Source organism: Teleopsis dalmanni, chromosome 1, assembly GCF_002237135.1.
Source record: "Teleopsis dalmanni isolate 2A chromosome 1, ASM223713v2, whole genome shotgun sequence".
Classification (NCBI taxonomy): domain Eukaryota; kingdom Metazoa; phylum Arthropoda; class Insecta; order Diptera; family Diopsidae; genus Teleopsis; species Teleopsis dalmanni.
The window spans coordinates 147,581,298-147,595,081 of NC_051846.1; the positions used below are offsets into that span (position 1 = coordinate 147,581,298).

Here is a 13,784-nt window from a genome sequence, read left to right on the forward strand (position 1 = left end):
AATAAGAAATAAGAATTAAAAAAAGTGTAATAAAAGTCAAATATATTTCAAAGATGAAAATAGAGGGCTAAACCAAATTTAAATAAATATCTTATGACTTCTCTTTTTTATAAACATTTTCGTTCCTTTTAACAGTGTCCGAAAGGGAAACACATTATAATAGTAGAAACAATAGACCCAGATTATAAGATCTTAGTGGTTTAGTACAAATTTGATATTTCATCCAGATACCAGAAATCAGTTCAGTAGATAAATAATTTGTATACATCCACAGCGAGCGACATAATCAAAATGAAAGGTATTGCTGGTCAGTACCACTGTAAGTTTGGAGGCCTTATAGTGGTGCCGAATTTATATTTTAATCAAAAATGTTAAATATAATTTACAACATAATGTTGCTTTTTCATAAATACATATGGGATGTTACTTTCACTAATAATACTTGTTTGTCGATTCAAACACGTGTATTGTGTATTGGTTGCACTACCAGTAAGATATATAACTAGTAGTTGTTAGTAGTAGGGACGATACTATGTATGTTACGAGATCGAAAGCTGAGATAACATTAAACATGATGTGAGATATATATTTAAATTATTACTAAAAGAATGAGACTGTCACATGGAGCGATTTTCTGCAATTGAAAAGAGTAATTTGAATTTTTTCTAATATCTAAACTCAAGATGAAACTAAAAAATGTTTCAATAATGTTTCTCAAAAAGAAAAAAATGGTACTATAAGTGCTTAGTATTAAACGGGAACTACTTTGACTACTTTGAGGGTTTATTAAATATTAAAGACTAAATAAGCAAAACTCAGAGAAATTTAAAATGTCGTTTGATTGAAAATATGATTAAATTGAAAATTATATTATTATATGAGAATTTGATATTATAACCTTATCAATGTACTAATTCAGTCGATAATGACTTAAACATTATGATTTACTGTACCATATGTACTTGGCTAGATACTCATATATACATTTAGTGTACAAAGTGAATGTAAAACAAGCTTAAAAGATATAATCTTTGAGAAGCATAGGTATATCTTTTTATCTGAATACTTATCAGTTTGCGGATAGGGGTAAAGTATGCCTTCTTGTTTTAGCGTTTCTCCGGTGACTAGCCATCACCGTATTCGGGTATTGGCAACGGGCAATACAACGTGAGCATGGGTTAATAACCATGTATATGGTTATGGGGTCATAACAGTGACAAAGTTCTAGTTAGCAGATAACTGTAGGTTTGGACACACAAATTGACAAATTCAGATTAACGATTTTCCTAAAATTAGGAAACGAGATACCTGAATATAAAATATAAGGATATGAGTATCAATATATACCTACATTAATTCTGTTTGAAAATTAATGGTTCAAATAATTTTTCAAGTAGTTCGAAGTTCAAGCATTTTAATATTTCGATATGCTTATATTTGAGCACTTAGCAAGACTACAATGGACTACTTCCAAACTCAATTGATGCTGTCAGGTCTCGTCCTTATAGAGGGCCAGGTAGCACTCCTCACTTCCAACAGGGATAATAGCTGTAGGTGAACTAGGATTAAAATATCATACCTTAATCTGCATTTTAAATAATGTAGGGAGGATTGTGTCAAACGTTGATATAGTTCGATTGTACTCGTTGGGGCTTACTTTAAGGAGTATATAAAAAAATAAATTTTGTTTGATTCTTGATATTATTTTGTATTTCTTAATTCTAAGTATATGGTACACTGACAGTGTGTCATTAATAAAATGAGTTTCAAATTATAAGATTACGGAGTGGTTCTTACATTTGGGTTTTTGATTATACGGTAACATAATAGTCCTATAGGTCTAAATGGAACCTTTGGAATCGGCGGTATAACCTAACCTATCAGATTACGGAAAACATTTTTTATTTGGAAATATTCTTAACTATTTATTTATTCATTGCTTAGATAAGTGGTTTTTTTGGAAAGATATTATATTATGTTCAATTCTCTAAAATTGATTCTATATTTGGAAACATCTTTTTATCATTTAAGTTATGTTATGTTGAGCCTTTTCCGAGTTAGTGCATCTGGGCACTTTTACTCTTAGATAGCTGGGGGGTTTCTGCAGAGTCGCACCCATCAAACTGACTAATTTGTGTATTCCTCTTAAGCTTCGTGAATATTCAATGACTGATCTAAGATTTACGTACTGGCTTGTGCGGTTAGTGTTTAATCTGAGATTAGATAGTGCTAAGTAGGGCAGTCTGTCGGTTTTCGCATATAGCTTTAGGGCTCCGTCCCGTATGTATTATTTAACCGGATCTATTCTAAGATGTCTTAGCATGTTATTCGTAAGGATGTACCATGGCACTTTGAAGAGTCTTCGGAGAGCCTGACTTTGAGCAACTTGTAGCTTCTGGATAGTAGAGTCGGCAGTTGTGTTATACGCGACACACCCATTAAGTAGTGCTGGTCTAATTATCAGGCTGTAGATCAGCTTTCTGTGGTTGTAAGCATTGCAGTGTTTTTGCGTAACTATTATGTTTTTTATGTTCTCTTAAGTTAACACATTTAGGTTGGTTTTTTTTCCATTTTATTAAATTATTTTCAATATTAATTTTCAATTTCGATATAAATACATATTTCAAGTTTTTTAAACATATTTGAAAATTCAGTTTAAGAATTTTCCATAAATTAAATCCTTTTGTTATCTGCAATAATGAAAATTTATTATACGCATTCATATAATTTAATGAGTCTAATTTTTTAATTATGTAAAAATTAATTTTTTGTCAAATTGGCCGTCAACGCTGAATATTTTAATTTTATGTTTATTTCAGTAAATGCATTTAAATTGTTTTATATTTGGCTTATTTAATAATTTTCACAAAACGAAATCATTGGAAAGGTAATTTGCATTAAGCCTGTCTGTCATCATTCTGGCTCACGTTAGAGATTTTTTAATTGCAATTATAAATTATGTATTAGCCGATTACGGCGCACGGTAATAATTATTAATTAAAACCTGCTAAAAAATTAATTTCAAAATCATTTAATGAATTATTAAAATGTTTGCGTTGAGTTATTAAAATTTTCTATAGTAATTAGCATAACAAATTAAATAGTTCGAAATAAGCTCATTGTGCAGTTGAGCCTCCAAAACAAAAGTCCGGAAAAATATGTTAAATAAAAAATTTTTATCAAATATCAATAAAAAAATTAAATTCAATAAATTTTGTTAACATTTCTACTCGTACTTAAAATTTAATTAATTTCAATTTATATTCATAATTGTTATTTTATTTTTAATAAGAAATAGTTTCGTTTAAATAATAATACAATTTAAAGTACAAATTTTTTTGTCCTATTTAATTGCGTTTAAATAAAATTTGAAAAAATATGAAATTTAAAATAGTCTTTAATTTTACTTAAAATAATATAAAAAATTAGTTTACAAAACAAAAAAAATTAATCTTAAGATATTTTAGAACATTTAGAATATAAATTCTTTATTGCTTAAAATATGTTAGAGTTGGTGTCTCTTTTTACTGCAGACTTATCAATAAAACAGCAAATCTCTTATTAAAATCTCTAAAACAACAACAGTAGTCTATTAAGTCTCTTATTAAGAGACTAAAGAACTCAATGGCTAAAATATCTATTGTGATTATGATTGTTTTCGCTATTTCGAAGAGATTAATTTCGATTTCCCGCCACGTTAATTTGACAATCGATCTGAGTAGAGTCAGTTATTCCATGCGAAATTTACCATTTCATTATATGCCGAGCTTCTCGAGGTTTGGAGTTCTGAACTATTCGGGAAACCAAAATTATACACTTATACAGTATAAGTTATTATTTGAACATAAGTTACTATTGAAGAGTATTTCTCCAAATCCAGCTTCTATAAATTGTAGTATTGAACTTACACTACAAAGTTGTAGCATAAAAGTTAAACTATGGTCGCGGTGGTCCGCTCCGTTGGGAGCTGGTACCCTGTTTATTTCTAATACACTACATAGTTTTATTTCTTCATCTAATAACTCAGCTAGGTACTACTATTGTCTATGCAAGAGTGTCAGGTAAACTTCTAACATGTATTTTGTGGTCTAACAAAACCTTTAAGTTCCACTGGAGTAATTTCACGGTTTTGTAAAGTGATAGTTTAAGCTGCAGCGCACTATTAGAGGTTCTGTTATGATGCCTTTACTCCTGTAATTATATTTACTTACTTGCCTACAAACTTTTAACTGTTGAAAGTCTCTGTAAGTGGTTTCGATTGTAATAGGCCTCATAAATTGTCCCAGTACAAATTAATATCATTTATTTTATGAAAAGTATATAATACGATTAAGTATTCTTTGCTATTATTATACAAGGCAAAAAGATTTTGAAGAATATCTCTACTACTAGAGATTTATCTGATCGTCTTCGAAATTCATAACACGTAGCTATTATATTGATAAATTTTATATTATATTGATACATTTGTGTTATATAGCTTGGTACAGATTAAAAATGAATAGGTATAGCTAACGTATATAAAAGAAGAAATAAACTTAAAGAATTATATGGAAGTTCTAACACTCCCAATAAAAAAACTGTGTATTTAGTTTACAGTCTATACATCCGTTTATTGGAATAATAGCAATTATTTTTACTACGTGTAAATTGTATTGCACTCAGAGTCAATTTTATTTTATTTATTTATTTATAAAAATTTCTATTTTTTTAATTTAGACTTTTATATCCTATGACAAAAAACGCATGCCAGGGTATCTATCGACAGCTAGCCCAATCCCACAACCAGTAAAAAGCATTCTGCACCTTCCAGACTATTCATTGGCTTGTGTATACTATCCAGTATCTAACTTTGATACCTTGATTCTGTATAAGCAAACCCTCAATACTGTATTTTCTTTTTCTGATTGTGCTAAAAAGGCCAGCAGACTGCGTTGAAAAAAAGGGAGCAAAAACTATCTCATCGCGAGATAACACAATAGCTTTTCTCAGGTTCTCTAAAGCAACTTCAGTAAATCAAGTCACCACTGATCATCTCATATTTCACAGTGCTGGAGTTCTATGTCCTTCATCCTTAAATCCATATTATTTTCCGATAGTCCGATAGTCAACGCTAAGGTTTTAATCGGCATTTTGGAGTCAGTGTTAATCTTTCGATTGATACCCCTACTGGCGTCGCGACTTTTATATGATCCATCGAACATACTCTTCTGCGTTATTGCATTTCCAACATTATTGTTTGTGCTGGGGTTGTGCTTTTTCAATGATTTTTCTATAAAAAAAAGATATCTGATATTAGAATTTGAAATCTCTTAAGAGCTTAAGCTTAGGAGCTGTTAATTTGCTTAACAAATTCAGGTTTTAATTTCTGGATATTCTACTTGCTCTTCTAGTAGAAGAGCAGCATTATTGCTTGTGGTGGGGCTCTACTTCTTCATCTGTTGTATAAAGAACGGGTAAAGTATTAGCTGGGTTGCTTGTTCGTACAAAAACTATATATAAAAGAAAGCTTGAGCTTTCTTAACGATTTTTTGAGCTTTAATATTAGACTTTTAAGTTCCTTAAGAGCTTTCAGCGTTATTACAGATTCGAATGCATCACAAAATCAGGTTTTCATTTCTGGATATTATACTTTCGAAGAGCAGTATTACTGCTTGCGCTGGGGTTGTATTTTTTCATCTGCTGAGAATGAGTAACATATAAGTATAAGCTGGGTTGCTTGTTTGTACAAAAACTATAAAAAAGAAAGCTCTCTAATATTAGACTTTTAAGTCCCTTAAGAGCCTTAAGTGTTATTGCAACAGAATTCAATGCATGACAAAATTAGGTTCTCATTTCTGGACGTTCCACTTTTGAAGAGTCATACTTGTGAGTGTCCAAGCATATATACTCATCTTTATATGTCAAGAAAACTGAGAAAATATTTAATTGTAAAATTTATTATTAATTTATTAATAACTAATATGCGATTTGTTAGGTGTCTTTGGAGACTGGGCGGTGCATTTGAGGAAAATTAAAAATTTATTTATAAATATAAATCACATCCTGTGATTATTTCACTTCATGCAATGATCGAGTGGCGTAGTGCGATTGATTTTCTGTCAAAATTTCTTTTTTTGTTTATAAATTATTTATAAATTTATTATTCTGTCCACCGATATAGACCGTTTGCATTTGGAATTTGTTTATTATTTTCGCTGATTAGATTGTGTTTATTCATGCAAATAAAAGTCGGAGAACAGCTGTTTAATGGCAGGTTTAATAAACTATTATTCATTATGGCTGATGGCTGAGAGAGGTCTGATAATGCAATTTCTATATAAATTGTTAAATATTTCTTAAATTTATTTTATTATATATGTATTTTTTTTTATAATTGTGGAATGTGAAGCACAGTTCGTTGCGTTCTCAATTGTTTTGAAATGAAGGCAATTTTCTGAAATTGAATCTTATTTATTCTAATATTTATTTTCGTTTAATTTCTTTTTCTATTTTTTATTTTGATAACAGTTTGTAATTACTTTGTTGCTATATTCCATTGTTATTTTTTTGTTATCATTAATATTTATTATTATTTTATTTGTTATCAAATAAGCAAAATAGCGCACACAAACGAACGCAAAACTATTTTACTGGGTCAAAAACGAATTCATTGAGCGTCGAAGAACGCAAAAAGGCGATTTAAAAAAGTTTTTATTTATTTTTTTTAAATTTTTTATTTTGTTATTATTATTATTTTTCATTTGTTATTGTTTTGTGTTATCACAAAAAAAAAAAAAAAATAAACACTGTATCTTGACTCAGGCGTTTGTGTGCCGATACACTTTCTTATCTCCGCAAAAACGCAAAAACGCAGATACGCAGATACGAGATACAAGATACACGCAAGAAGTTGGCGTTTTTCATTTGATACGCAGTAGACCCGCGGGCAATGTTACTAGATCTGTTAGTGTGAGTGCGACTACGAGTGCCGTGTAATTTTTATTTGTGTACACAAAACATTTGAAATGTAAACAAATATTAAGAGCACAACAAAAGCCGTTCTGATAATGCCATAAACAACTTTAATTTTATTTCACTTTTATTCATTTTCCTTCATTTTACATATGGTACGTAGGTCTATGTAGGTCGTCGAAATCGCGGTTCCCCAGCCATCGCTAAATCAAAACAAACTCATATAATTTATTTACACATATTAGCGAAACATACGTACATGCATACCCATTCATACAGGCATACATACTTACTTGCATAAACAATTAGTTGTGTGAAAAGTTGTTGATTTGCTTGAATTTTGGATTGATGAGAATTCAAAGTGAAATGCGTACTTCGAAGTGTGGGTAAAGTACGAAGCTCCATAAGTTTGTGAAAAAAAACTTGAAGTGATAAAATAAAAAATAAATAAACATTTTATTTTTGTTTATGTTTGCTTTGGTTAGATATTATAGCAATGATATCTTGCCGGCTGACTACAATCAAAGCGTATAGGTTGGCTTTTTCAAGATCTAGAGAATACAAGAGTATACAGTATGTAGGAATTGGAATGGGAATGAACGGGGTTCTAACTCCTGCGACCACGATTGATTTTTTGTGCTGCAACAGAACCTAACCGAACAGAAGACATTCCGCCTTCTGAATGAAGGCTAGAATGTCAGACCTTCTAATGTCAGAAGAGGAAAGTAGTTCTCGACGTAGTGACCTCCTCCTGGCTCAGATGAAGGCTGGGTAGTCACATAGAATGTGATTGGAAGTCGTGTCTGCTTCTTAGAAGAGTCGACAGTCTATCTCTTCGGATAGACCCATTTTGTTAAGGTGATAAAGCAGTTCGTGAGGATCCGTTTAATATCCCACCAACAAACTCAGCTCTGTTTTGCGGAAGGAGAACATCTTACCACAACTGTAGTGGTGAACCAGCTCTTTAGCTTGACGATTACTTCGACTTCTCTCCGCTGCAAACCATTTATCAATTAGAGACCTAGTTGTAGATCAACTTAATCCACAATAAGGTTCCGGTCCACAGATTTGAGTGGCAGATATAATATGTATCTATTTACAAAAAAATAAATATGTATGTATATTTTACTTTACATTATAGATATTGCATATAGAGATCACAGATCAACCATTTAGTGTCCATAAATATTTTCATAAATATTGAGAGTTTAACCCCAACTTACCTTAAGCATTATAATAAATATTGCTGAGAGTCCAGTTATCTATATGAAATGTCTGTATAACAGGCAGTTATCTCACATCGTATATCATTTGATAATTTCGTACAAGTTTCTTCATACTTAAGAAACAAAGGTGAATCTAACTATTAGTAGAGTGTATAACATACTACATATGCTTTTCATATTATGGTTAGATGCTTCTATAGGATGTTTTTTAAGCTGCATAAGAACTATTGTTATCGATAAATATGCTTTGATAGCTAAGAATATTAGAATGTGTCGACATTTCTGTTCAGTAAGGTTTGTCAGTTCAGTTTAACGCTAGTTAAACGCTTTCAAAGTCGCAGAATTGTGTTAAGTGATGAAGCTCTTTTCTGGTTAAATGGCTACGTCAATAAGCAAATTTGCTGTAAACAGATCGAAGATATTCTATAGCATTAAAGAATTACCATTACATCCATTGAAACTGACTGTTTGGTGCGGTTTACATGACATCATCGGTCCTAATTTTTTTCGAAAAGCGAAAGGAGCTGTTGTTATTGGCAACAGAGAGAGCTATCGAGCCATCATGACTAAATTTTTGTCATCAATTTCCAAAAATGAAACAGTTAAACATCGACGATATTTGGTTGATCGATGGAGCTATACAGACTTGCCATACAACTATCGATTTTTTGCGAAATGTTAACTGCTGCCCATGTCCATGTTCTTTTCATGGGGTTATGTTAAGTCATTGGTTTATGCCAACAAACCAGCAACTTCTGAAGCATTGGAAGCCAATGTTCATGTCACCATTGAAGCCATGCGGTCACATTTTTTGCAAAAAATAGTCAAAAATTGCACTTTTTGAAAAGATCATGTAACTCCTCATTGCAGTAGACATATGCTGGAAACCATATTCAAAAATTAAATGTCATGATATTTCTACGAGCTCAAAAACACCCTATATAATTACGAAGAAACTTATTTGATAGTATGAAACGTTTTATGAAATGCTGATCGGATAATACATAATTGTATGTATGTGATTCTGTTCACGATTACCAGGTTATTAAATAACCTTAACATTGATTTATATTTACCATATTCTCGAAGTGCTACTAATTAATTGCAAAAATATTTTTTTTGCTAGTTTTTATTTTTAAAGTAACTTTTAAGTGATGACAGTTTGTAGTAAATTGAACTTTATTGAGCATAAATGATAAAATTAATTGGAGATGACTACTTCTTCCAATCCATATTTTCATAATCCCACTTGGAAGCGATACCTGTTATGGGATTAACTTCAATATCTATGATACGTTTAAATTGTGCTTGGCGATGCTCTTCATCAAATGTTACCGGTAATGGTCCATACAAGAAAAGCCCATAGATAAGAGAAACTGGAAAACCAATTGCAAGCGCCCAAAAAAGAAAAGCAACGTTTAATTTCCAGTCACCAGTTGGAGCCTTCATCTCCTGAAAAGTGTGACAGAAACTATAACGGTACAGGATTTTCTTCTCATCCATGGTTAGCTTACGCCAGTCACCGCGCTCCTTCTCACGTAACTTGCATATTTCAATGGTAGGTTCACGGAAACGTATAGCAGGCATTGGATAATCAAAGCGATCACAATAGTTTGGAGAACCATTGTAACCATAACCAACCACTTCACGATTACCAGACTTGTCACGTGCAAAGTCATTAGTAGTATTGCGTTTCCATAGCCAAATAGTGGCTGATTTCTTTGGAACCAATTCCAAAGATTGTTTGAACATACGAAGTGCAATAGACATGTTGGCGAAATGAAGAAAATCCAATTGATGTGAGAAGAACTTATAGCAAGTTATCTAGATTTGTAATTAATTTAGAAATAAAAGCTCTGATTGCTGAAAAAATTTAACTTAGCTTTGTTTAAAAAATTTGTTTGACAATTCATAGCTTGCTTTAAATGGATTGAATTTACGTTTATAGGTACACAGCAAGATATGTATATTGTGTGTCTATTGTATGTACAGAGTTGCAGCGTGTAAATCGAAAGATGTTGAAATTGTTGAAAACTGTTCTGTATTCTAATGTCTGCCCTTCCCTTGACAACTGGAATGCGATTTCAGTTTTTGACCCTAATGGTCCAATAGCTGGAATAGCCATTTTGTATTCCTAAGAGTAGGTTTAGTGGGTTCAAGTCTAACACTATGGGTTTCGATGATTCCCACCTATTGGTGATATATATGCACCATATGCAAATTAGTAACAGATACTTTTTTTTAATAAAAAATGACTTTAAATGCATTGTGCAGTGTTGTAGTATCCAGCAACTGGTTTCATCACAGACCTTAAATATTGTATATCGCTAATGACATACTGAAAGGTTAATCATTTTATTCGCGCTGTTATTATGGTGTGCTTCAGCGAGTATCAATTTTGCAGATACACAAAAACGTGGATGTTGTTTATGTATCTTTAAACCGCAGCCAATTAATTGTACACACTATGGCAAAAACAATGAAAGAGCTTTGTGAAATACTGGCCTGCACTATCAATGAAAATCCCAATCAAATTTATTTTCCTCTGCAAGGGACTATCGGTGCTTTTTCGCTTCACTGCAAGCAGAATTTTTCATTGTCTGCGGTTTTGCTGGTACGTTTATTTTCTGATCGTCGGTATTTCATATGAAATTAAATTCCAAACATTCACTTTTATTTTAATTAAATTGCGTTGTCGACGTTGATTAATAAAAAAATATTCTCACGTATCCTTGTAATTCCTTTGATGACTGTTATTTAACACATCGGCTGATTGTTATATATCCTGCGGCGTTATCAGCGTCATATACTCTATTAGAATAACAGCGTTGAAATTGACAGTATCGCTTCAGTGTCATAATAATATTTCAAAAATAGAATGGAGTCCGGATGTATGACCTAAAGTTCTTTAATTAACTTTTCACAATAGCAAGCTCATGTACAGCATTTACATGAAGCAACTCAAAAAGTGTATATTAAGCGAAATTTTTAAATAAACTATGGAGTGCTATTGTCATATATAAATGCTTAGTCTCTCAGATTTAGTTATCTGAATCCATATTTAGATTATTTGCTTTGTAGTTAGTTTCCTTCCAATTTCAAATATTTATTTGAAAAAGTTTTATAAATATTCTATTCCCTTAAATAGATATATCTAGATATAGATGCAGGTGAGATGCATTTAAAGCACTGGGAATAGAATAATTTTCTAGTAATTAATTTTAATTTTTGGAACAAATATTACCGTTAACAAATGCTAAAAAATTGTTGGTAATGAAAACAATTAAAAATTAAAAAAAATATTGAGATGCTTTGATGAGTAGTGAATTACAACAACAAAATTTTATTATTTTTTAATTAATTTACTTTGTGGCTGATAATACAGCAATTCCTATTAGTTTCAAATACCCATCACCAGTCCTTGTCCACCTATGCCCTGCCCGTGCTAAGTCTAAGCCTCCAGGTATTAAGCCTTATGAAAATATCTCTCCGTCTTAATAACTGGAATGAAGCTTTCACACTGCGATGGAAATCTTCTCAGAAAACGGTTGTCATGGTACAGGAAGTGACAAAACTAAGTTAGATTAAAGAAGCATGATAAAGTACTTATTATACGATGGACAACCTTCTGTGTCTCATCATATTGGTCAAAAAAATGTTGCTCAATTATAAATGCCAGACTATGCCTCTTAAATGCAGCGATCTATCTATGCTTCTGTTTGGCTACAGCTGTGGCAGTTAATATTGTGAAGGATTCCCATTCTTTACCTGCCTGCTCTCCAATAGCCCATAGGCCGGTAATTTTTATTGTTAGTGTAGGCTTCTTTTAATTTTATTTATTAACGATAGTGTCTGCTTAAGACTCTAAATCATAATAATAATAATAATAATAATAAAGAGTAGACGTGAAACTTGTGCCCAGAAGAGTCAGTCCTATTGTACCAGTTTCACTGTTGATTAAACAAAGCCCCTTAGAGCTTTGTGAATTAAGTCTAGAACTAAATCTAGAGAAGAGTTCTTAATCTGCTCTGGTGACAGAAATTCTTTATGAAACAGGTTTCTTCTGTGCGTTATTAAAGCTGGACAGTCACAAAAATGTGCATGGTCGTTTCCTCATCTTCGAGGCATAATCTGCATTCCGAGTTAGCATATAATTGTAGTTTATGAAGGTGATATTTCAGACCATAATGACCTGTAATGAAACCCGTTATCAACCTTAAATTACATTTTGAGAATTTAAGTATGTTTTTGAAGGAGTACGGTGTTATCAGTGCTTTGCTTTGTCTGAGTCCTGAAAAGTTTACTCCAGTCGCATATGATTTTTCATTTCCTTAATAATCTGTTTTGTACTGGGCCAGTTTATTCCACAAAAGGGTTGAGGGCCCATAAAATCAGTTTTTGATGTACTTCTGGCTCGTAACACTCTAGGACCTGTTTTGATTTGAAAGTCCAAGAAGAAAGTGCTTTAAGAGCAGCCTCGTTGTTAGAGTAAATAACAATTTTCGGGCCAGAAGACTCTAAATCATAGTGTCCTATTAGACGTACCATTGCAGAATTTTTTTCATCTACTCCCTACTAATTAAAGATAGTTGGTATTATTAGTTTATTTAATAAGCTTAAGTAGTCTGACTACAGGTTTGGGACAGAACAAGTATATCTTCAAACCAGTGGTGGATTCAGGTTTGTGCCAAGGAGTAATGTCTGCTATTAGAAAATACATTTCTTTCAATAAGTTCGTTCTGTATTATATGTAGATTATGTTTTCTAATCTTTGAGATGGTGGTTGAAATAGTCCCGAATATGCCTTTCGTAATAGGTGACTTAAATTCAATAGGTATCATCCCATACTGTTTGGAGTATAAGAGGTAGTAAGTGAGTTTCACTTGCGGGACACGTCCGATAGTGTAAGTCTGGTACCACGGCGATCAGGATAGAGAGTTTCAGCTATTCTGACTAATAGAGTTTGGAAAGTTAAGGGGAGTGTCAAGTGGTTAAAATTCGAATTTACGCGGGTGGTAGGACTGTATTTATTTACTTTCATTCGATGTGGATTTGTATTTTTAACCATATTCTGTGACCCAAAGAACAGCAAAGGTGTCAAATATGTCTCGCTCCTAACTAATGAGATAATTATATTCAAATATATAGTTTACACTAGTACCGAAGGAATTCTTTAATATTCCAGTGGGGTGTTTATCGCATTATACCGATAAATGGGTGCATTATACCGATACGTGTGCTGAGAACACTACAGTGTCAAGCAGATAATCAAGTGAAAACTGTGAATGCCAGCAACGGGGAATCTATCTCTGAATTCTCACACAGGATATACTATTGCTTTAAATAATTTCTAATGAATTCATTTATCATTATTTTATCATTTGACTTATCTCCTCTTCATATCGCAAAGAAAACAGTCATCAGCAAAACTTTCCAATAGTTTTAGTTGCTGAATACTTCGAATTCAATTACTTCTACTGCAGAACGGAATAATTTACTAAATCTTTTTCCGCTTCAGTTTTGATTACTTTTTACTTAACAAATTTACTATTGGCACTCACATTAAGGGCAGAGTGAAGTGAAGAGTTAATAAACTAAAATATG

General features: G+C 32.0%; 1 protein-coding gene across 1 annotated transcript; it reads right to left on the minus strand.

The window, feature by feature from the left end:
• Positions 1-9,302: 9,302 nt before the first annotated feature.
• LOC119667716 lies at positions 9,303-10,040 on the minus strand. The gene has a single exon (XM_038077027.1). The coding sequence runs from the start codon at positions 9,948-9,950 to the stop codon at positions 9,396-9,398; it is 555 nt and encodes a 184-aa protein (XP_037932955.1). The 5' UTR covers positions 9,951-10,040; the 3' UTR covers positions 9,303-9,395.
• Positions 10,041-13,784: the final 3,744 nt, after the last annotated feature.

Coding starts and splice junctions, on each gene's coding strand:
- LOC119667716 (XM_038077027.1), bottom strand. CDS start 9,950: ATGTCTATTGCACTTCGTATGTTCAAACAATCTTTGGAATTGGTTCCA.